At 45.0% G+C, this 24,633-nt stretch overlaps 1 protein-coding gene and 1 long non-coding RNA gene across 12 annotated transcripts in view; one reads left to right on the top strand and one right to left on the bottom strand.

The window, feature by feature from the left end:
• LOC113895183 overlaps nucleotides 1-24,633 on the bottom strand; it is a 114,361-nt gene that overhangs the window by 34,365 nt on the left and 55,363 nt on the right. For 7 of the 11 annotated variants that reach the window (XR_003511784.1, XR_003511783.1, XR_003511786.1 and 4 more), the window contains exons 3-6: nucleotides 21,947-22,083; nucleotides 12,066-12,246; nucleotides 4,552-4,668; nucleotides 2,070-2,138 (exon numbers count right to left, since the gene is read on the bottom strand). This is a non-coding gene — a long non-coding RNA (uncharacterized LOC113895183). Of the gene's footprint in view, nucleotides 1-2,069; nucleotides 2,139-4,551; nucleotides 4,669-11,067; nucleotides 11,235-12,065; nucleotides 12,247-21,946; nucleotides 22,084-24,633 lie in introns of all 11 variants that reach the window. The other 4 variants (XR_003511776.1, XR_003511778.1, XR_003511781.1 and 1 more) reach the window with 4 other exon arrangements.
• AFAP1L1 (actin filament associated protein 1 like 1) overlaps nucleotides 1,334-24,633 on the top strand; it is a 76,239-nt gene continuing 52,939 nt past the window's right edge. The window contains exon 1 of the mRNA XM_027546002.1: nucleotides 1,334-1,444. Within this exon, the coding sequence (XP_027401803.1) occupies nucleotides 1,429-1,444 (16 nt within the window). The 5' untranslated portion in view covers nucleotides 1,334-1,428. The remainder of the gene's footprint in view (nucleotides 1,445-24,633) is intronic.

Here is a 24,633-nt window from a genome sequence, read left to right as displayed (position 1 = left end):
CCCTCCCCAAAACCTTGCAAGGTCAGTATGAGTTTTCCCATAGCACAGATGAGCAAGCAAGCTTCATAGGCTTAAAGTTACACATTTCGTAAGCAGCAGAGCAAGAGCTCAAACACAAGTTTTCAGGCTTCAATCCCATTGTTTTTCCACTACACCATATTTCCTCTGGGCTCACACACAGATATATTAAACAAACTACTGATGCAATTTGGTGAAGCAAGGGCACTAATTTCAACTTGGGAATGGAGGAAATATTCCCAGTCCAGGAAAAGGCAGGATGGTCTTTCCCAGGTCCTTCCTTGAGCCTTTGCACAAGATGGTCCCAATGCTAGAATGTTCTATGTAAAGGAGCGGCCTAGCCAAAACTTCAAACTGTGGTCTGGCCTATCTTGGGGAGGAGAAGTGTTAAGAAGAAGAATTAAGCCTTGAGTTCACTTTTGGCCTTAGACATTTCACTATAATCGGTTTGGACCTACTTTCACAGAGACACACTAACAGGACGAAAGATGCTGACATTCTTCACACAGCTTTAAACTTAAATCCCATTCCTGACCACACTGCTGCTGCTGGTCATAGCAATATTTCTCTACATCCTGTAATTATTTAAGGAAGAGCACACTCAACATTGCATTGCCCTTCTATGCTAAAAATGTGTTCATTTCCACAGTTTTTAACACTCCATGTTGGCATTCTTTAAGATTCAGTACACTGGGGACCTCAAAAGTTTGATGTGTCCCAAGCCACTGCCCACCTTTTAGCAATCCTTTCTCTCCTTTTCCTAGGTCATTTTTAAAAGATCTTTATTATTTCACTCCTCTTTTACACCATTATTGGCATAGTGTCTGGTCCACTGTCTGGCTCTAGAAGGTGCTCAGGAAAGACATGTTTAATGAAGAAGATAAACCCAAAGACACGAAATGTGTGGCCGCAGCAGGCAGAGATTTTTGACTCTACTGTTGAAAAACAGATTCTAACAGTTTGGACAATCTGAAAATGGACCCGGCTAGAAGTGCGGTAGTAAGCTTCTCGTCACTAGCGGAATGCAAGCAGAGCTCAATAGTGCCTCGGTCTGGGCAGGGGTGCGATGCACGCGGGTACGGGCATGAAAGGAAGCGTGAACCGGCATGTGGGTCCTCTAGTAGCCCCTCCACAGAGGGGCGCCAGGACTTGTGAAAAGCAGGGCGTGGCAAGGGTGTGTGGGGATGAGGGACACCCGAGGCCCAGGGGGCCAGGCGGGCTCCGGGTCTATTCCGGGAGCCGAGCGCAGGGGCGGGCGCGGGCGGGCGGGGGCGCCGGGCGAGCATCCTGTCGGGGGAGGGGACGCGCGGAGGGCGCTCCCGCGGGGCCGGGGCCAGACTGCAGAGTGCCGCGCCGACTGCTGCCAGGCCCGCCGGAGGCACCGCGCCCTGCTGCCCTATCGCCGGCGCCATGGACCGAGGCCGGGGTAAGAAGAAACGCGGCGCCCACACTTGTTGCTTTGCAGGGCGGTAAGGGGAGAACCGCGCGATCTAAAAGCCAGAGAGGAGGAGGCAGAGACTAGCGGGTTGGGCCGGCCGAGGAGTGTGGGGGCGAGGAGGAAGGGAGAAGCTGGGGGCCGAAGACCTGGCGCTGTGTGGACAGGTGCCTCCTGTGCCTGGGCTGCTAGGGGTGTGCTAGGGGGACTCCTGTCCCGGATTTGAGTTGCCTCCAGTGTGTGAAACCAGAGTTTTCATACACTCGGAGCCTTAACTTCATGAAAGATCCCGAAAAGTACTCCTGAGGAAGAGAAGCTCCTCTCACCCCATCCCAACCCCCTCCACCAAGGGTAGAATAGAGTTAACAAGTCATACTCTTGAAAACAACAGGGCGGGTTAAGCCCCTACTGTTCACACGCTGAAAAGCCCCAGGAGACAGAAGTGTGTGCATCGACCCAGGGTGTCGGGAGGAGGAGCTGCAGGAGTGCCTGTGGGTGCCTGCATGGGTGTCCCAGCCCTGGCTCTGAGCCTGATAAGCCCTGTGACCTTAGCCCACCCTCTCTCTCTGGGCTAGTGACAAGGTTGAACTGGATTGTCTCTGAGACCTCTTCTTACCTGGACAGTTTGAAGAGCTGAAGAGTATTTAAGAAAGTTTCACAGACGTGGTGGGGGTGCTTGTTCAAACTGCAACAGGAGCATAGAGAGAGCATTTGTGGGGGGCGCATTCATGGGAAGCTATGCTTAAATAAAGGCCTGGACACCTCAATGGGCTTGTAGCTGTTAAAAAAAAAAAGTGGCTTGCTTGAACATGGGGGCAGTGACAAAGGCTGGGAACCAGAACACCAGTGTCACAATGCCCCACCTCTGGAAACTGAGGAGCCCACAAGTGTGAATGCACTTGGTAAACTGGCAAGTGCTGCCAACATGACAAGTATCATTATTCTTGCTGCTGTTGTTATTATTATTAGTGGAAAATTCCTCCCCTTCCCTACATAATCTTACACGCTTCCCCCATCTGCCTGTTTGCTGCACTGAGACCTCCAAGGGGAAAAAAGGAGTGGCCAGGGGTGTGGAAGCAATGAGGAAGGGCACTGGGGGCAGGTGTCATGGTAACCTCCCCGCACTCCTCTCACGGGTACAGCCAGAGTTCAGAGGGCTGCAGGGGACCCCAGACTTCCAATTCAAGGTGCCGGGGACAGCTTCCCCACCCATACCATCTCTAGCACAAGTGCTGCATCAACCCTTTCCTATTAGGAGTTGGAAAGTCAGGCAGAAAATGGGGGGGCTTCATCTATAAAGCAGTTCTTACCTGTTAACTGACTCCTGGACAAGTGTGCACAGAGCATACACACTTGCCGGGGAGAGAAAAAGACAGCAGAGGTGCCTCTAATGTCCCCCATCCCCATCTCCCACACTGTATGTTTAAAGCAAACAGCACTGCCCTCCACCCCATCACACCCCACATGGTACTAAATACCACCCTGTCCCCAGTACAAAATCCCCAGTACAAAAATCCATACCTAGCCTACCCAGAGTTGTAGAAAGCAGACTATGCCCTCCTTTGACAGACCAGCTTAAAATGCTTAATAACTGATACCTCACTAAAGAAGGCTGCTTCCAGACCACTCTTCCTAGGATGCCAGACTTCCCCAGGAATCTGTTAGTACTCAGAATGCTCTAGGGCTCTGCCTCTCTCCCCTGCTGCAGGCCTTCCTAGCCTACTTTCTCTCTCCTTCATAGCTCTCGTCACGATGTGCCATTCCTCTAAGAGTCAGTTATCTGACTACGTGTTCAGTGTCTACCTAGCCTGTCGGAATGTAAGCTTCAGGAAGGCTGGAAGTGGATCTGGGCAGCCACCCTGCTGACAGCACTGCCTGGCACACAGTCGGTGCTCACTAACAGTGGCTCGAGTAGTTCACTAACAACATGAAGCACACTTTATAGTGCACCCCAAATTGAACAGGTGTAATGCTGATTTTGAAAGATACATACCACTAAATCCTCACATCAGAACAGTGCTTCGTGACTTGCAAAGGCCTCCTCAAATGCAAGTGAAGTGAATGACACACACAGGACGAGGTCATCTGTCTAGAAACTCAGTGGTCTACCCTGAGAAATTACTGCAAAAACTGTAGGAATTAAAGCACACACAACTGCATATGAACTAGAATACAAAATTTGTGTGGGTTTTTAAGATAAAATGTGAGTCTTTACAAATCATTCTGGTGGAAATTTGCTGTGCCCATATCCCCAGGAGGGTGTGAGCACTCTCTTCTGTCATCAGTTCAGTTCAGTTCAGTCGCTCAGTCGTGTCCGACTCTTTGCGACCCCATGAATCGCAGCACACCAGGCCTCCCTGTCCATCACCAACTCCCGGAGTTCACTCAGACTCATGTCCATCAAGTCGGTGATGCCATCCAGCCATCTCATCCTCTGTCGTCCCTTTCTCCTCCTGCCCCCAATCCCTCCCAGCATCAGAGTCTTTTCCAATGAGTCAACTCTTCACATGAGGTGACCAAAGTATTGGAGTTTCACCTTTAGCATCATTCCTTCCAAAGAACCCCTAGGACTGATCTCCTTCAGAATGGACTGGTTGCATCTCCTTGCAGTCCAAGGGACTCTCAAGAGTCTTCTCCAACACCACAGTTCAAAAGCATCAATTCTTCGGCGCTCAGCTTTCTTCACAGTCCCAACTCTCACATCCATACATGACCACTGGAAAAACCACAGTCTTGACTAGACAGACCTTTGTTGGCAAAGTAATGTTGTTAGGGAGGTTTTAAGAATCACAGGTCTCATTTCACCCTCATACCTACCGTGTGAGGAGTGAGACTGTCATGCCCAGGGAAGGAAGCCACACTTCACTATTAATAACAGTAACAACTGAAATCATCAGGGTATTATCATGAGCCAGGCAACATGCTCAGCTCTTTTCATGGCTTCTCTTGGAACAAGCAATGGGACAGGGCTATGACTGGGTACCATTGTTAATCCCTACCTCACAGGAAGGCAGGTCTAGCAGTGTATTAGTCAGCTACGGCTGCCATAACAAAATACCACAGATTCAGTGGCTCAAACAACAGATTTATTTCCTTACAGTTAAGGAAGCTAGAAGTCCAAGGTCATGGTGCCATCTGGGTAGATTTCTGGTGAAGCCTCTCATCCAGGCCTGTATATGGCAGCCTTCCCACTCTGTCCTTACATGGCCTCTTCCCTGTGCACAGACAGACAGAGACAGAGATTGCTGGTATCACTTCCTCTTCCTAGAAGGTCATCAGTCCTATTGGATTAGGGCCCACCTTTATGACTTCATTTAACCTGAATTACCTCCTTAAAGGCCCTATCTCCAAATGCAGTCACACCGGGGGTTAGAATTTACATACTTTGGTGTATGGATCTGAGGTAGGGGCACAGTTCAATCCATAACAGCAGGATTAGGGCACTGCCATTAGCTTGTACAGTCACTCATCATGTGAGAGACAGAGCTGGGTTTGAATCTAAGTCCTGATCTTAAACTGGCTGCTGGCTGACTCCACAGTGGCGTGTGACCTGCCCAAGCCCTAGAACAGAACAGGGCTTGGACACCGCATCTTCTTAACGCAGGTCCAGGCACCTCCATCACACCACAACCATACCGTTCAGATCTTACAGCATAAAAGCTCGGGATCAAAGTCAACTGACTTAAGAATGAAAACAAACCTAAGCAGTAGGATTTCTCTTCTAACAGGATGTGTCTTCCCATGAGTAAAGGAGGATTCATATGATGTGGTAACAGACACAGAAATGACTTACCTTACATTATAAGGAAATTCCTTCCAGCAGGACTTCCCCAATTCATGAACATCATACAAAGAGAATCAGCCACTGGTGAAAGTAACACCTTCACTATAGACTAATGACTATGGACACCACCTTCTACAGAACCAATCACTTAACTCTTTATCCTCACATAAAGATAAAATATAAAGATAAAATACTGATGATACCTACTTCATGGGGTTGTCATTAAATGTATGGAAAATACTTCAGACAATGCCTACCATATGAGTCCCATTCAATAAACACTAGTTACAGTAATAACTGTGTTTTTTAAATCACATTTAACATAATAAAATTCTATTGGCCCCAAGCTGGTCTGACTCTGAGGACACTTTTGAGTTCCTACTCTCTTTTAAGAACTGGGCTAGACAACTTTGTATACAACTCAAAGACAGGGGCTATGTCATAATCTCTCTATCCTGGAGCTCTTTCATGGTCCTTGTCTCTTGAAACTCCATCTCTGACATGCAATAACAGAACCACCTGACAAGTGTTTCTGAGTGACTATTTATAGGTCAACATGTCTATTTTCTCTTATTTATGCTATTATTCGTACCTACTGACTACAGTTGTATCTTCACAATTTTGCTTTTGTGAACTTTGTAGTGTTCTCAAGCCATCTTTGCTTAAGTCTTTGGTCTAAATTCTCCCTCATTCCCTTCTTAATGCCCACGGTTCTGATATGCCTAGCTCATATGAAGCAATCAATTTTACCAAAGTTCCCTTCCTTTCTACTTCACAACTAGTTCTTTTTCAACTAGTTGCATTCAACCCAAGATGGGAGTTTCTTTTGCTGAATTATATATATTCTCTGGGAGATTATAATTTAAGACATAATCTGAAGCTCTGCTTTTCATTAAATGAGATTTTTAAAATTAATTTAATTGGAGGCTAATTACTTAACAGTATTGCAGTGGTTTTTGCCATACATTGATGTGAATCAGCCATGGGTGTACATGTGTTCCCCATCCTGAACCCCACTCCCACCTCCCTCCCCAGCCCATCCCTCAGGGTCATCCCAGTGCACCGGCCCTGAGTGCCCTATCTCATTAAATGAGATTTTTATCATTCAAGAGATGCTAGAAGAACCCAATCTTGTCTTGCCTTTGGTGGACCAGCTTTGACATCTGTACTAGGAAAGTCACATCTTCCCTATCTGTGGCTTCCATTGGCCAAGCAGCCCATAGCCATTCCTACAATGAGCTCCCCTCCATGTCCCCTCTGTGACTCACTGCCCAATTTCTGTCCCCCAGGCTGTGAATTCCCATACCTCTTCCCTGACATCTGAGTTCATTTTCTACTCCTATCAATTACTGTTCTTCTGAAAGGAGTACACACCCATGTTTTCTTCCAAACATGTTCCATAAAGTCATCTTTGTTAGCCTGGAGACTCAGTACGGCTGAATGGTTCAGGGAATGGACAAACTTATGTCTTGACCACAGCTTTCTAGCTGTATGATCTTGTATGAACTGGGTAAATTACTTAGTTTCTCTGAATACCAGTTTCATTTGGAGTGTTGTGGGGAAAGGTGATGCATGTAAGCTAGCACTTAGGAAGCACTCAGTAAATGACAGATATTACATTTATCAAATATAATTACTTGGATTTTAGCCACACTCTGCACTGGGTGTATGCATAGGATTTAACCTTACCCTATTCTCTGTAGAGGCCTCTGTTCGTCACTGGGCACCACTTCCATTTCCTTGTCCCACTCAGAGTTTTTTCTGCCTCTCCCTCAAATATCAGTTTCAAACTCTACTGCTCACATGAGTGAGTACCCTGCCAAGTAAGCCCTCCCTGTCCAATCTCTGCCAAGAGCTTATCATTATTTCATTCTGATCTTAGGTTCAGAAAAATAACTGTTTTGGGATACCATTAGCTCCTCATACCCATCTTACCCTTCTAAAAAAAACCTTGCAATTGAACAGAAAAATAAAACCCCACAGCCACACTCTCCTCCTTCTCCCCATACACTTCCTTCCCTCCTTTCAGTCTTACTTCCAATCACACCTTCTGATGAAAGCCCACTCCTAAAAGTCGCAAGCAGCTTCTATTTTGTCTAATTTTTCACCTCTTCTTATTCCCATCTCCTGGGCTTCTCTGCAGCTCTTTTCTAAATGGATTCTCCTATTTGCAAAGATGGAGAAAGCATGGATTTTGGAATCAGATAAACCTATGTTAAATAACCACTGCTCCATCCATCTGCCAGAAGTCTTTTCTGTCTCTCCTTCCCCACGGCCTCCAATCCCACTGTTATAGGTGCTCATAGCCTCAGGGCTTCTCTTGCTCTAAGGCAAGTGACCCAGCTAAGTCTTGTTCCTTTAGCTGCAAAGCAGGAAGAATGACACCCAGGATTAGGAAACTGCAGTGTGGTAATCAGAGAAGGCAATGGCACCCCACTTCAGTACTTTTGCCTGGAAAATCCCATGGACGGAGGAGCCCGGTAGGCGCAGTCCATGGGGTCGCTAGAGTCGGACATGACTGAGCGACTTCACTTTCACTTTTCACTTTCATGCATTGGAGAAGGAAATGGCAACCCACTCCAGTGTTCTTGCATGGAGAATCCCAGGAATGGCAGAGCCTGGTGGGCTGCCGTCTGTGGGGTCGCACAGAGTCGGACACGACTGAAGCGACTTAGCAGCAGCAGCAGCAGCAATGTGGTAATATTTGCCCAGCAACCAGTGCCTGGCCCATGATAGGTGCTTGCATGCGTAGTCACTTCAGTCGTGTCTGACTCTTTGTGACTCAATGAACTGTGACCTGCCAGGCTCCTCTGTCCATGGAGATTCTCCAAGCAAAAATACTGGAGTGGATTGTCATTCCCTCCTACAGGGGATCTTCCCAGTCCAAGGATCAAATCCATGTTTCCTTCGTCTCCTGCATTGGAGGCAGATTCTTTACTGCTGAGCCACAAGGGAAGCCCTTATTAATTGTTATTTCCCATCTTTTTCTCTAGCTCAATTTTTCTTGCATGATGACTCTTGCCTCATCTTTACATTACTGCTACAGACAACCAAGCCTCTTTTGAGGGCTGCTCTCAGTGTCTATCTTCAGCTATGAGTCGAGCTCCACTCCTGCACTGACTCCTGCTTTTGGTATATTTCCATTTGGAAGTCAACTCATCCTCCAAGTGACCCAATTGTGAACTCATCTTATTCACCACCAAATCAAATCACCCTTCCTGTTTCTCTTTTTTTCTATTAACAACACAACAATGTGAGGAGTTATTGAAGGAAATGGGGCTGTTTGTGAATAAAACTAAATTTGAAGGGGGGGATATGCGATCATTTCTCAAACTAGCTGTCCTGTAGAAGAGTATTAGAAAGACTCTTCAGAAGGCTATACAAGAGGTTAAACAGAGACTAACTGGGGCACAATCTGGAAGAAGCAAACAAATGAAAAGAGCTATTCAGTGACAGAGTAAGAGGTGCCCAGAGACATAATGAAGCAGAGGCTGAGTGGACACAGACTGGGGAGTCCTAGAATGGCTCCTATGGGAACCACAGTAGTAAATTAGAACAACTGTCACTCAAGAGGTTTCCATAGGCATGGCCCTTTTGAAAACTATAGAGAAAAGAACTTGTAGATGTATATATTTTACTTTTTATTCATCTTTTATTCAAATGTATATCTATCATAGCTTTTAATGGGACTTAAGAATTATCTATGCTTGTGGATAAAATATGGGAAGAAGAGGGCCTGATACAATTAAAGACAGTTACTTAAATCTATAGATCTGATTGTGCTTAAACTGCTTAGTGGTTTCTCACTGTTCTTAAAATACAGACTACAATCGTGGTGTGGCCTCAAGGACCGCCCTGCCTTTTACCAGCTCCCTTTGGGCTCCTGCCCCTGTCTTACTGTGGACTCTCCTCACAATGGCCTTTGTACCTTTACCTGGTTAACTCCTTCCTTCTCATCCCTAGCAATCTGCTCAAATATTACTTCCTCAAAACAATCTTTCCCTGTCTCCCACACTACATCCCCATTACAGCTAACCCTAGCACTCTGTACTTTTCACTGGTTACCATCTTCACAGTTCAGTTCAATTGCTCAGAAGTGTCTGACTATTTGCGACCCCATGGATGCAGCACTCCAGGCTTCCCTCTCCATCACCAGCTTCCAGAGCTTACTCAAACTCATGTCCATTGAGTCAGTAATGCCATCCAACCATCTCATCCTCTGTCGTCCCCTTCTCCTCCCATCTTCAATCTTTCCCAGCATCAGAGTCTTTTCCAATGAGTCAGTTCTTTGCATCAGGTGGCCAAAGTACTAGAATTTCAGCTTCAGCATCAATCCTTCTAATGAATATTCAGGACTGATTTCCTTTAGGATTAACTGGTTGGATCTCCTTACAGTCCAAGGGACTCTCAAGAGTCTTCTCCAACAACACAGTTCAAAAGCATCAATTCTTTGGCACTCAGCTTTCTTTATAGTCCAACTCTCACATCCATCCATACATGACTACTGGAAAAACCATAGCTTTGACTAGACGGACCTTTGTTGGCAGAGTAATGTCTCTGCTTTTTAATATGCTGTCTAGGTTGGACATAGCTTTTCTTCCAAGGAACAAGTGTCTTTTAATTTTATGGCTGCAGTCACCATCTGCAGGGATTTTGGAGCCCAAGAAAATAAAGTCTCTCACTGTTTCCATTGTTTCCCCATCTATTTGCCATGAAGTGATGGGACCAGATACCATGATCTTAGTTTTCTAATGTTGAATTTTAAGCCTACTTTTTCACTCTCCTCTTTCACTTAAATGAAGAGGCTCTTTAGTTCTTCTTCGCTTTCTGCCATAAGCGTGGTGTCATCTGCGTATCTGACGTTATTGATATTTCTCCCAGCAGTCTTGATTCCAACTTGTGCTTCATCCAGCCCAGCATTTCACGTGATGTATTCTGCATATAAGTTAAATAAATTGGGTAACAATATATAGCCCTGACATACTCCTTTCCCTATTTGGAACCAGTCTGTTAGAACCATGTCCAGTTCTAACTGTTGCTTCTTGGCCTGTATACAAATTTCTCAAGAGGCAGGTAAGGTAGTCTGGTATTCCCATCTCTTTTAAGAGTTTTCCACAGTCTGTTGTGATCCACACAGTCAAAGGCTTTGGCATAGTCAATAAAGCAGAAGTAGGTATTTCTCTGGAACTCTCTTGCTTTTTCAATGATCCAGTGGATGTTGGCAATTTGATTTCTGGTTCCTCTGCCTTTTCTAAATCCAGCTTGAACATCTGGAAGCTCACCGTTCATGTACTATTGAAGGCTGGCTTGGAGAATTTTGAGCATTACTTTGCAAGCGTGTGAGATGAGTGCAATTGTGGGGTAGTTTGAACATTCTTTGGCATTGTCTTTCTTTGGGATTGGAATGAAAACTGACCTTTTCCAGTCCTATGACCACTGCTGAGATTTCCAAATTTGCTGGCATGTTGAGTGCAGCACTTTCTCAACATCATCTTTTAGGATTTGAAATAGATCAACTGGAATTCCATCACCCCCACCAGCTTTGTTCATAGTGATGCTTCCTAAGGCCCACTTGACTTCACATTCCAGGATGTCTAGGTGAGTGAGCACATCATCGTGGTTATTTAGGTAATGAAGATCTTTTTTGCATAGTTCTTCGGTGTATTCTTGCCACCTCTTCTTAATACTTTCTGCTTCTGTTAGGTCCATACCATTTCTGTCCTTTATTGTGCCCATCTTTGCAAGATCTTTGCCATCTTCACAGTAATGATTAATTATAGGAATTAATTAGCTGTTAATGTGAGCTCTATGAGGGCAGGGTCCTTCTTACCTTGTTCACGATTCTTTTCCAGCATCTAACGTAATGCTTTGCATGTAGTATATGTGCAAAAAAATGTCTGCTGAGATAATGAATAAATAAAAGAAAAAATACAAAGTTCACAGAGTAGAGCTGGGTAAGGCCACTTTCAGCTCCAGGATTTTCCATTTCAGTGATTCCTATTTTAGGGACAGAAACATAGACTTTGTCATTATTCATCATTTCCTTTGCTTTCACCCTTTCTGCAGTCAGACCCCCAATTCTGTTAACTGTTACTGAAAAATGTATCTTGGATGGCTTCTTCTTCAATATCCTGTCATCTCCTGTAAGAGCTTCCTGTTTCTCCTCTCACCTCTCCAGCCTCCTGTAAGAACTATTCTCTATTTGTCTAAAGCTGTGGTTCTTGAATCCAGCTGGAAGAATCATCATCTTCCAGGGATCCTACTGAAAATATACCCCCAGAGGTCTGATCAGTGGGTCTGGAATGAGGTTTGGGAACGTGTACTTTTTGCAGAGCTCACAGGTAAGTCTGACGTGCTTGCTGTTTTCGTGCACAGGCTTATCAGGACCCTTGACCTTGCTCAAACACCTCCCTTGATTACTTGCTCCAGCACTGCCTTTCACACTTTTCAACCAAGTGAAATTCTAGGGTTTGGTCTGTTACCCAAAGTGGCTTCTGAAAGCTTGAAGTGTCTCATTTTATCTAAAGCCAAACAAATTTCTAATATCATCCATAACATACCTGAACAAACACACTCCCCCACCAAAAAAATCTTTGTGCAGTGGACTTGCAGAGACATACCGTGTTTTTCTCAAGGTTTTGTCCCTAACCCCACCCTGCCTTCCACCATGGACTCCCAGGGTATGCGTACTCTAGCCCGAGAGGACAAACCTACAATAAATGTACCAAGCACACAGTGCCAGCAGAGAAATGGATCTGGACACAGAAGCAGAAATACCATGTCCTAGTGAATGGCTCAGCCACTCACTTCTGCAACATAGGTACATACATTTTTATAAGGCTTTTAACTTCTAGAAACCTTTTCACATTTGCCAATTGTGTCCATTCCCACGTAGTGTCGGGGTTGTTCATCAGAGGGCTTCCTTTAGAGCTGGGGCAACTCTGGCAGTCATACAGTTTCTCTCACTCAGCAGTCATCCACAGCGTGGTCACTCTGGGCCAGAAGGAACCTGTGTAACAGCAGGGATATTCAAACAGAGAACTAACCACTAAAATCCTTTCTCTAGGACCCTTTCAGCCTTGAGATTCTCTTCAATAACTTAACTCTGGTAAAGCCTTGTGAACTGGTCAGCTGAGACATTCTCCCAGTTAGACAGATGCAAAAACTGAGGTTAAAAAGATGCCTCTGCTTTCCCCTCTCCCTGAAAGTCAGCGCTCAGCATCACCTCCGTGAAAATGATCTGCCACATCCTCCCTGGACCTTCCCTCTGACTTTAGGTTACCACCACCCTCCTCAGTTTCAGTTCTTAGAATACCGTATTGTACTAACTTAAATGCCTCCTCTGTGTATATATGAAGCCTGTGCTGTGAGACTGTCTCTACATCTTATTTCCAGGGTCTAGCACGTAACAGATGTTTAATAATAATTGCCAACTGAGCACTCACCATGAGTCAGGCAGTTTACATATGTACATTGAGCCATTTAATCCTCTCAACAATCATGAAGCTGATGCAGTTTGACTTTCATGTGTATAAAATATGCCATTAATTTTATTGAGGGAGAAATTCCATCCAAAAATGTTGCCAGCAGTTGTGAGGGGAGAGTATTTGTACAATGTGTAGTTTCTATTTTTTAAAATCACAGCTAGGGCATGTATATGAATTAGAAAGATGTCAATACAACTTTGTGTTAAAAATTTTGTAGTTTATGGCAAAATCTGGTTCTGTGGTAGACTGATAAGTACAGTTCCTGTGAAAGCATGTTTGTGGCCCATGTCAGTGTGTGAATGCACAATAATTTGAAGGTTTTGATATATTTGTGATATTTATCTTCCCTGAGCCCTGCAGTCTCATCACCACCACACCTCCCAACAGAATTTGATGGGAATGTTCATCATGACTTTGCCATTGGTTGCATTTTCAGTTTATTTACTGTAATTTATTTTCAGTACCTACTTTAAAATGTGTCATACGTGTGTATTTTTTTTTAAATATCCCAATTTTACAGATGAAAAGACGTAAGGCCTAGACAGGTCAATTTATATACCCAGCTCTGCCCACCTCCAAACCTAAGTTTTTTACCATGCTCGCCACTGCTTGTCCAGTGGAGAGAGGCATTCCCAGGTCTATTACGTGAAGGACTTGCCAGATAAGCCACAAAGACTTAATAGGTGAAGATTTCAAGGTGGGAAGCAGGGGAGGGAAAGGGAATCTAAACAGTTCCAGGAGGGACAGCTTCCATCAGTGAATGGTACAGCCAGGCAGCTGGTGTGAGACTTTATTTCTTACCCTTCACACTCCTCCCACTATGGCCCTTGTAGTTCTGGTGTTTAGAATTCAAGAAACATTCATCCTCCTGGAACTGGCAAAGATCCTGCCCCAGGAGGGCCCAGGCAGGGTTTTGTCCTCCACCTAAAATTCCATTCGGGGAATCCCAGCCACACCCCAAGTGGGGGTGGAGGTGCAGAGCTTGACTGCCCTAATTCTTCTCCCTGCACAGCTGTCAGGCTGCAGAGGGGGCAGAATGTGGCACCACATTGCAGTCATTCCAGCTCTGGGGAATTTACTGACAGAACGTCCCACAGGAGGCAAGCTCAGGGGCTTTTTATAGCCCTCTAAGAACCTAGGGGAAAACTCATCTCCTGAGAGGGGATAAGTGGGGCACGTGTCTTTTCTGGGCACCATTCCCTCAATCATGCAATCTCAGATGCCCACAGTCCAAATCAGGGTAAGGGTTATGGCTAAGTGAGCAGTGTGGAGTGCTGAAAGCATGTTCGCTGACCAAGGTACAGGGATCCTGACTTGAATCTCCTCCTTGGGCTTCAGTTTCTTCACCTGTCAGGTCGAGGTGTTTATTACAGCATGGGTAGCAGTACACCTTGGCTGTTAGACCAAATCCAGACCCCCACATCTTTTTGTAAATAAAATTGTACTGGCCCACAGCCATGTCCATTCATTTTGTTTTGTCTAAGGCTGCTTTTTTGCCAAAAGAGCAGAGTTGAGTAGTTGCAACAGAGGCCCACATGTGGCCTGAAAAGCCTAAAATATGTACTATCTGGTCTTTTACACAAAAAGTTTGCCAACCCCTGAATTAATCTGTCGAGTTTGGGAGTGTCTGCCTAGAGTACTGTGGTGAGAAAGATTCTGAGGGTGTGTCCAGGCCAAGGAATGAAGCCCTGTCCTCAGATCATTCAAGAGAACGTACTTAAGACTAATATTTGGAAAGGCCCCAGAATGCCATTTACCAGTGTTTTTCAAACTGCATTTAGCCTCAGAATCCTTCTGCAAATAAAATCTTAAACAAAGAGTTGCTTTGGGGGAAGTAGGAATGAAAATACTGAGTACAGTCCACTTCATCTTCCTACTCCCAAGGCAGCCCCCAAAGAAGCCTCCCAGACCCCAGAGCTCCATCTGCAGAACATTTGAAAACCGCCTGTCTAATCTTATGCCTCTCACTTTACAGCCGGGGAAACGGAGGCTCAAGGGGTGGTGTCGCGCCTCAGATCACATGAGGGACTCCCAGTCAGCTTTCCCCAGAACCACTGACTTGGTCAAGAGATGTCAGTGGAGCACAGAGTTCTGCTGGGGAGAAAGCCTGTCCACTGGCCTTGGGGGCCTCAGGGCTGCCACTGGTACATGACTGGCTTTACATGCCCTTGCTGACCCAGCAACCCCAGGGGTTCAGGGCTGGGACACCGCTGACACTTGCCTATGCTTCATGGTGATCTACTCAAGGCTTAGAAAACTTTTTTCTGAGACCACCAGAATCAAAAGAAAAAAATCAAAATTGAATTGGACCATATTCTTAAAAATATTTCATTGATACCAAACATACTTTTGAAAGAACATTGTAAATTTGCTACATCAATTTGTTCATTTTTTCTGTTTTCTTTTTTCAAAAAACTATTATTTAATAGATAAAATATCTTTAAATCAGTGAAATCTTAGAATGGAGAAATTATGATAATTTATACTAAGTCTTTCTTTTGAAGATGGAATCAGATTTATTCATTTGTAGAATAAATATTTATTCTTCCTGCCCATTCTTGTTGAAGAGTTTGCAAAGGGTAGATCCAGCCGACATGAAACCAAGTGGGATTTTTTTTTTTTAAAGCTTTACTTGAAGCAAAAAGAAAACTGATCTAGGGGTGTGCTGGGAAGCCAGAGGGACCGATCGCATTTCCTCACCTCCAGCCAGCAACCAGCTCTAAGGGGTAACAGGGGGAAGCATAGGGTTCCCACACCCCAAACCTCCTAGTGAGGCAGAAAAACTAAGACTGTCACCAATGCCTGTGACATGAAGTCATATCTGGTTAGTGTCCATCAAAGAGAATACATAAAGGCTCAGAAGACTCAAGGGACACTTTTTAGCCAGGAACCTCAGAAACACTGGGGGATTAGCATTCTAAGTAGAGACAATGGCGAGTTGGAAGGGGAGAGGCACAGAAGCCGTGCTCAGAGCACAGGTTGGTCAGTGTGCCTACAGCCCAGAGAAGCAGGCAGAGGTAAATGGGGCCTCAAGAAGGGCTTTATTCTCCAGGTCCACAACTCTGGCTGTGACTGGTAACTAATAATAGAGGCAGCATACTGTGGGAGCCGAGTGCACTGGCTGCGGTGTCAGGTTGCCAGGGTTTGAATCCCCTCTGCTCCTTCTATTTAATACCGGGTCTCAGTTTCTTCAGCTAAAAATGGAGATAACAATCTCCTGTCTGACTATGGGGGACAATTGGATTTCTGCAAGAAAAGCAGTCAGCATGCAGGAAGCACACAATTAAAAAAAAAAAAAGCCAATGTTTAAACAAAACTTCTATAAATGATCTCCTTTCTTTAAATGATCACCTTTCTTTAAAAATCAGGATGGATTCCTCTCACTTCTTGCCTGCCCATCCTGGAAAGGGATGGAATTACAGAGGGAATAAACCACAGGGAGTATAGGGAGCATAGGAAGCTCTTTCATCATCTGAGTCACAAAGGAAACTGGTGTCTAGGCCCTGGGGAGCTCTGAAGCCGTGTGAGCAGGAGGGGGTTATGCTGTGTGTTGCCACTTGGGGAAAATTAAAGCTCACATTAGAGTAGAAAGGGAGAGATTAGAGAAAGGAGACCAGTTAGGAACTGCAGCAAATACTGCATGTGAGCAGCAAACTTCGTAAGACTACCTCACCTTCCTGTTTAAGAACAGAAAAACAGAAAACTTCACACTCCGTCCACTTTCAAAGAGAGCATGTAGAATTGTTGATCTCATGGGAGAGCAGAGGAGACATCTGTCCAGGGTTCTTCAAGACTCAAGACAGTCATTCCCGGGACCTTTAAGCATCATTTTCTCAATCTCACCCCCAGCTCTGGAGGCAGGAAATCACTCTGGGCATCTCCCAAAGCCTCCCAGGGGTGGCTCGGCTCCCTGTGGGCTGCACTCACAGGGGCCTGGCCCAGAACATGATCCAAGGTTAGCACTGGAAGGCTTTTGCAAGCAAGGGGAAGGAAGGAAGGAAGAGAGGGAAGAGGATGGAGTTACCACCTGGGCAGCAGGCAGGGTGGCCATTCTGAGCAGAACCTTTAGCCTCCCACCTAGAATATCTAGACTAAACTCTGGGAGATACCTGAATCCCCTGTGATTACTAACATCAACAACATTAATAGTAACAACCAACCTTTGTAGGAGGTCTCATATGTGCTTGGCACAGAGCTTAACACTTTTTCTACGTTATCTCCCTTTCTGCTCACCACAACCTTCCGACATGAGTGGTCTTATTACCTCTGCCTCACAGATGAGAAAACTGATGTCACCTGCCCGGGGTCGCTGGGCTAGGAAGGACAAACCCCAGGTGTGATTCTGTGTGCTTCTCACCATAGTCACCGGTGTCACAATTACCCACTATACTAACTCACCCCCACCTTCCTGCCAAGAGGCAGTCCACCAAGACTCAGCCCCTCTTGGAAGGGATAGCTGGCTCTCTTCTTAGTTCAAATTTCTGGAAAGTTCCTACATATAGTGGACCTAATAATATGGTCTGGGAGCTGCCACCGCTGGTCTGGACTGTCCTCCAGAGCCCAAGGGAACAAGTCTGCCTCCTCTTGCCTCTTCCCCCATCGCTGTAAGCCTTTCTGCTCTTGGAGAAGGCTGTCACAGGCAGAATTAGCAGCCCTCTGCCTAACCTGTGGTTGTTCCTCTGAATTCTGGGCTGTTAGTTAATCTCTCTGCAGTGCATGTGCTTTGTGCCCATTACGGTACTGGGCACCAGGGAGCAGCAGCAGATATTAAATCAGGCAGCATCTCTACTCTCACAGTTCACACTTTAATGGAGGTCATTGAACAAACTGTCTGCCCTGGAGGCTCTTAACAGGTAACCTCACTTGTCCAGAAGAGCAGGACAGGCCTCCTGGAGGAAGTGGCCTCTAAACTAATTCTCAAAGAATAAATGGGCACCATCTAGGGAATAGGGGAGAGTTTAAATAATGACATTAGTCAGTTTGGTATGTGTCAGGAACTGTTCTAAGCAGTTCATACAACACCTCACTGGACCCTCATGACAGCCCTGTAAGATGTAATTATTATTATTATCCCCATTATTCAGATGTGGAGACTCAGAAAAGTGAAGTAACCTGCCCGGGGTCATATAGTATAGTAGCTGGAGAACAAGACATGCAAAGGAAACACCACGAGCAAACAGTAGTGGGGTGGGGGCTCAGATATTGAAAACAGGTAATAAATAGTAAAAAAAAAAAAAAAAGTTTTTAAACTCTACTGAACAGAACAAAGATAAATACACTGTTCCCATTAGTGCAGCCTGAGGCCTCTGTTGATAATTTTATAATTCTTTAATCACACGAAGGTTTCTATGGGCTGATTGTCAACCTAACCCTTGCTTTTCTGAATAGGGATGCTCATGTCTTGAATCCTACACACATTCTGTTGTTTGATTGAGGGAAAGGTGGAGCAGATGACACACATGTGATCATTAATGTGATCATTAATCACAACATACCAATTTATAAAAACTTCTGTTTACAGACTGTTTACTATCACTTTCCACAGATACTGTCAGGTTTGAGTCTCACAACAGGCCTAAGAGATAGAGCAGTTACCATCACTCCACTTTAATGCTGAGGACATAGAGGCAACTTGCCGGAGCCCACACAGCCAGTAAGCATGGAGCTTGAGCCCTAGGTTTTTGGCTCCAACTCCTGTGTTTTCCCCTCTACACCAAAACACAGCGAACAGTGAAGGCCAGAAAGATGTGAACCTGGCACCTATGACCTCCAGCAAGCTCTTCAGCCTCTCTAGGCCTTAGTTTCTTGTCAGTAAAACTGAGATAAGAAGAGCTCCTACCATATGCAGTTGCTGCAAAGATGAAATAAACATAATAGGCACAGAGTGTTAGCCATGGAGAATATCCTCACAATGGAGTATCATACAGCACAATAAATGAACACAATGACAGGCAACGATATGGATAAATCTTAGCAGTATCACAGTAAGAAAAAAGTCACAAAAAGTTACCAATAACATTATGCCCTTTTAATAAAGTTTCAGTTCAGTTCAGTCTCTCAGTCCTGTCCGACTCTTTGTGACCCCATGAATCGCAGCACGCCAGGCCTCCCTGTCCATCACCAACTCCTGGAGTTTACCCAAACCCATGTCCATTGAGTCAGTGATGCCATCCAATCATTTATCCTCTGTCATCCCCTTCTTCTCCTGCCCTCAATCCTTCCCAGCATCAGGGTCTTTTCAAATGAGCCACCTCTTCACATCAGGCGGCCAAAGTACTGGAGTTTCAGCTTCAACATCAGTCCTTCCAATGAACACCCAGGACTGATCTCCTTTAGGATGGACTGGTTGGATCTCCTTGCAGTCCAAGGGACTCTCAAGAGTCTTCTCCAACACCACAGTTCAAAAGCATCAATTCTTTGGCACTCGGCTTTCTTCACAGTCCAACTCTCACATCCATACATGACCACTGGAAAAACCATAGCCTTGACCAGACGGACCTGTGTTGGCAAAGTAATGTCTCTGCTTTTTAACATGCTATCTAGGTTGGTCATAACTTTCCTTCCAAGGAGTAAGCGTCTTTTAATTTCATGGCTGCAATCACCATCTGTAGTGATTTTGGAGCCCCCAAAAATAAAATGTGACACTGTTTCCACTGTTTCCCCATCTATTTCCCATGAAATGATGGGACCAGATGCCATGATCTTAGTTTTCTGAATGTTGAGCTTTAAGCCAACTTTTTCACTCTCCTCTTTCACTTTTATCAAGAGCCTTTTTAGTTCCTCTTCACTTTCTGCCATAAGGGTGGTTCATCTGCATACCTGAGGTTATTGATATTTCTCCCGGCTTTTATAACAACTAAAATTTTTTAATTTTTATGGGTAAATCTAGTTGCAATCTATAAGGGAAAACAAGGATGTGGTGAATACAGCATTCAGGATGACAGACTGCAAAAGGGTAAGCAGAAGCATGAGATCATAGTTAGATGTATGATATTGTCTAGATCCAGGATTCCGCTTTGAATGGTGGACTTGTGGGTACTTACTACATTAGCAAAAATAACTGATTACATAAATAAATAAAAATGAAGCATGCATGGACCAATGATGACAGTATCTCACGAAACAACGATTAGGATTAATCCAATTTTTGTCCACTTGAGGTCCTAATTTATTAAAGAAATGTAAGTGCTAGGCCCACTTTGTAAAATGTGTTCAATAAACGTTCGCTGTCATCGTTGACTATCTTTATTATTATCAGCATTATTCGCAAACCCCTAGCCAGACATCCTCAGTGTCTGTTGCAGGCAACTGTAAGATAGCTTCTCAAACTCAAACTTCTCAGAATGGCAAGCCCAGCTCCATCTAGGCCTCAGACCAGGCACCCATCCTATGAAGGGACACTAGTGGGGAGTGGTCATGAGTGGCTCACTGGTGGTTCTACCAAGCTTCAGAGATAGGGAACCTCTTTTAGAAGAAGGTGGCCAGAAAGAATTATGATGCGACAGTTAGGAGTCTAGGCCCTAGACTTAGGTCTAGGTTCTTTTTGCCATGTGCCTTTAAACAAACAATTGAGCCTCTGAGCCTCACTTGGTTTATGTATAAAACAGAGGGTGAGAACAGTAACTACCTCACAGGGCCATTATGAGAATTAAATGAGGTAATCCATGCAAAATGCTTAGCATAACATCTGGAACATCACTTAAGAGCTCAAAAACACCCCCTGCCTTTATCATCCGGTATCCCAGGCCACCCCATTCAGTGAAGGAGACGGTAGGGACTTCCACCAAGCGGAAACAGCTGCCATCTTGTGTGTGAGGGCTGAGCATGTGTGTGTCACAGTTTTCCACTTCCTCCTGGAACCATTTCCTTTGTGAGCCAAACAGGGAGGAATCTGCACACAAAGGAACAATTCTGGGAGAATCCAGCCCCACTGCCAAAAGCTATTTCCTTGCCCCACCCCACTCTTGTCTGGAAATGTCTTAATGAGGGGGAACTACCACTTCCCTGGCCATCCAGGGCTGAGAAACAAGGTGTTCAGAATGAGAGCTGTCCTGGTGGATGACAAGACATGGGCAGAGCTGCTGCTCAAAAGGCCATTAAGATGCAGGGCTTCCATGAGCTTGTCACCCTGGCCCACCTCCCAGAACACAGTCACCCCAAAACATCCCCACAACCTGCTTCCCCACTGACCTGCCACCTCCCTGACCTTTTACCTTCCTGAAACAAGAGTACATCACAGAACTGTGCCACAGAGGATCCCCAGTAAGAATCCCCACAGTTTACAAACCCTTACCCCACCATTGCCCATTTCCCCTCCCACAAAGGATTCCCACACACAAGGATTCTAAATCCCTTCTTCCAGAACAGGAAGATGATGCTCTGAGGGGCTGATTTACCCAATTCCACACTAGCAAGTGGGAGGAGTCAGAACCCAAACCAGATACTCTCCTCAGATCAGTTCAGTCGGTCAGCCGTGTCCGACTTTGCAACCCCATCGACTGCAGCATGCCAGGCTTCCCTGTCCATCACGAATTCCCAGAGCCTACTCAAACTCATTTCCATCGCATCAGTGATGCCATCCAACCATCTCATCCTCTGTCATCCCCTTCTCCTCTTGCCTTCAGTCTTTCCCAGCATCAGGGTCTTTTCCAAAGAGTCGGTTCTCCTACCAAATCCCAGATCCTCCACTCTTCTTTTCCACCTCCCTCAGGATTCTGGGCTTCTCTCCCAAGGAGTCAAACTGTACTATTCTCTTCAGCATAAAGGATATTCTGTTTCCTGCATAAGCCGTAATTATCACACACAAAAGCCTTTCAAGGTGACCTCGACAACCCTCTGCCTGCCTCACACAGGAGCTATATTTAACTCCTGGAAAGCAGTCAGCACAAGGCATTGGCTTTGCAGCTGGGTTTCTTTGCTGCTCCTTTTCTATTCTTTCCCAGCCCACATGAACCACGGTCTTCCCTGTATGCTCTAGGACAACAGGATGTATTTGTTTTAGTGATCAACAATGCTAGTCCAATCAGTGAGGTCCCCTCCAACGTCCTGCCCACTGTTTGGCCTTCATTTGGACTCCGTGAAGTGCTTGTAAATTCAGAGGAAGGAAGTGAGACATCTTCATGGCCCCAGATGGGTAGATCTGCAATAACTTGGAAGAAACTGGGCAGAGGAATGAAGCATTTCTGTACCCATGAAGTGAGGGGTCAATTCCCTCAGCCTCACCTGTGTGGCTGGGGCCTCTCTGCAGAGTTAATGCAGGACTTAGCATAGATGCACGCAGCATTCTGAAGGAGCACTGGGAGAGGCATCTCCAAATGGCCTCAGGATTCTTCCCATTCTGCAGTCCTCAGTTCCCACATCTGTAAGAATTAAGTTATGAATTTCATTAAGAATTTACCAAAATTCATAATTTAATTATGTAAAGAACACATGTAAATCGCTTAAAGCAGGGTATAACACATAATAGTAAAGGAAGAATAATGTAAACAGCTAACATGTACTGAGTATTTACTGTGTGCCAGACACTGTTTTAGGCACATTCTCACTGTACTAGGGCTCACTGTTGAGGTAGATAAGCTTCACAGGTCACCAATGATGTACATCAGGCAGTTATGTAATTATCCCAAAGGTATACAGCTAGAAAACGGAATAAGACTTGAACTCACATAGTTCCTGTATTAATGTTACTATGTTAGGATTAAAATCCACAAACTACAAAACATGCATCGCTAAACCAACTGGAAACCATATTCACACGAGGGGTACAAGTTCAAACAAACAGGGTTTGGGGAGCTTAGCCACATGAGAAATTGGGCTTCTGCTCCCTTTTGTACCCTGGGCTTTTTGCTACCTGTTGTTTTTTTTTTTCTTTCAAGCATCTTTTTTATTATCCTGAGTCACCATGAGACCAAACATGGTTAACTAGACATTAACTAGTTGTCAGTGTTATTTAGTCGCTCAGTCGTGTCCAATTCTTTGCAACCCCCTGGACTGCAGCACACCCAGGTTTCCCTGTCCTTCACCATCTCCTGGAGCTTGCTCAAACTCATGTCCATCGAGTTGGTGATGCCATCCAACCATCTCATCCTCTGTCGTCCCCTTCTCCTCCTGCCTTCAATCTTTCCCAGCATCAGGCTCTTTTCCAATGAGTCAGCTCTTCGCATCAGGTGACCAAAGTATTAGAGTTTCAGCATCAGTCCTTCCAGTGAATGTTCAGAATTGATTTCCTTTAGAATTGACTGGTTTGATCCCCTTGCAGTCCAAGGGACTCTCAAGAGTTGTCTCCAACACCACAGTTCAGAAGCATCGGTTCTTCAGCACTCAGCCTTTCTTATGGTCCAAATCTCATATCCATACATGACTACTGGAAAAACCATAGCTTTGACTACACAGACCTTTGTTGGCAAAGTAATGTCTCTGCTTTTAAATTTGCTGTCTAGGTTTGTCATAGCTTTTGTCTAACTAGCTGTTGGACTTTATCAACTCTTAAGAAAACTTTGCTTCAAGAATTTACTCATTCCACAAATACTTAAGCATGTATTCTATGTCAGGCACTAGCAAAAGCTTGCCCTATTCTTACCCTCAAGAAGTTAAGGCTCAAGTGGGGGAAACAGATGCTAATCAGAGATATACCAGATGCTAATAAGAGATATACGTATTTAAATACAGCCATCCTCTGGGATCTGCAGGGAATTGGTTCCAGGACCTTCACCAACACCAAAATCCTCAGATACTCAATTCCCTCACAGTCAGTCCCATGGGTTCTGCATCCTCAAGTTTTTCATCCAGGGATCCATCCAGAGAGCCAATGAAAAGTGTAACATTTCACCACAAGAAGTACCACAGGGAGAGTGATGCTATGACAGCATAAAATAGAGGGAGTGTATGTGGTCAGGAGGACAGTGAAGGTCTGTGAGAAAGTCATGAGTGAGTAGAGGGCTGGAGGGGGCCATTACTGGTTAGGAGGAGAAGGGAATTCTGACAGGAAGAGGGAACCACATATGCAGAGACCTGGGGTTAAGAGGCTGAGGAACAGAGCAGAAAGCAGCCTGGAGAAAGGTCTGTCTGGAAGGGCATGCAGGGTTGGAAGGCCACAGAAAAGTCTCCTCTTTCCTTCCTTCCTCCTACCCAACTGTTGAGACCACCTCTACTAAGTATACTGCTTTCCTTTCTAAGGTGAGTTAACTCCCCACTGCTATAATGGGTCATACCTCATTGACATGCTAGGCTGTTAAAACAGTTTACTAAATGTCATCTCTAACATCATAAAACCACATTCCGACAACTCTTCCTATTTTTCATTTTTCAACCACATTGTTTGCATTTTCTCTGACTTTGATAACAAAGAAGTATGAGTTGTTTTTGTCCTAAAGAGGCTTGTCAAGTAGTGAAGTGGGGAAAAGAGAAATTGGTTTCCTCCTACTGCTTTGCATTTAATGAGATTATAACTTGCAAGCTGTTTCCAAGCATTTTTGTAAATTTCAGAGACTAAAAGGTGCCCGGCAATGAGATCACAAGTCAAAGAGCCCACCAGCTGCCTAGGTAGGAACCCAAACAGGGTTTCTTATTCCTGTGGCTTGCTGAAGATGTGTTATTTACTTGCTTTTTGTCATGGAAATTAGACCTTTTACCTTTCAGATCTCTAAATAAATCTGACCTTCTTTGCACTGGGAGCCCATACTGGTTGTAATGGAGGCCTTTTGCTTCAAGGTTTCACTTAGACTGCACCAGGGATGCAGTCCTGGGAACAGGTGGCAGTGCTTTTTGCCTGTGGCTTAAATTTCTGCTCTCTACCACCTCATACTGTTTTCACTTAGGTGGGGAGGGTGGAGGAGCAGACAGAAAACTGATCTTAGTCTTAGTTGGGTATTCACCAGGAACAATAAGCACAGAGTGGTATAACCTTAGAT

This window comes from Bos indicus x Bos taurus, chromosome 7 (genome assembly GCF_003369695.1).
Source record: "Bos indicus x Bos taurus breed Angus x Brahman F1 hybrid chromosome 7, Bos_hybrid_MaternalHap_v2.0, whole genome shotgun sequence".
NCBI classification, from domain to species: Eukaryota; Metazoa; Chordata; class Mammalia; order Artiodactyla; family Bovidae; genus Bos; species Bos indicus x Bos taurus.
This window is presented reverse-complemented; position numbering and strand designations above follow the sequence as displayed.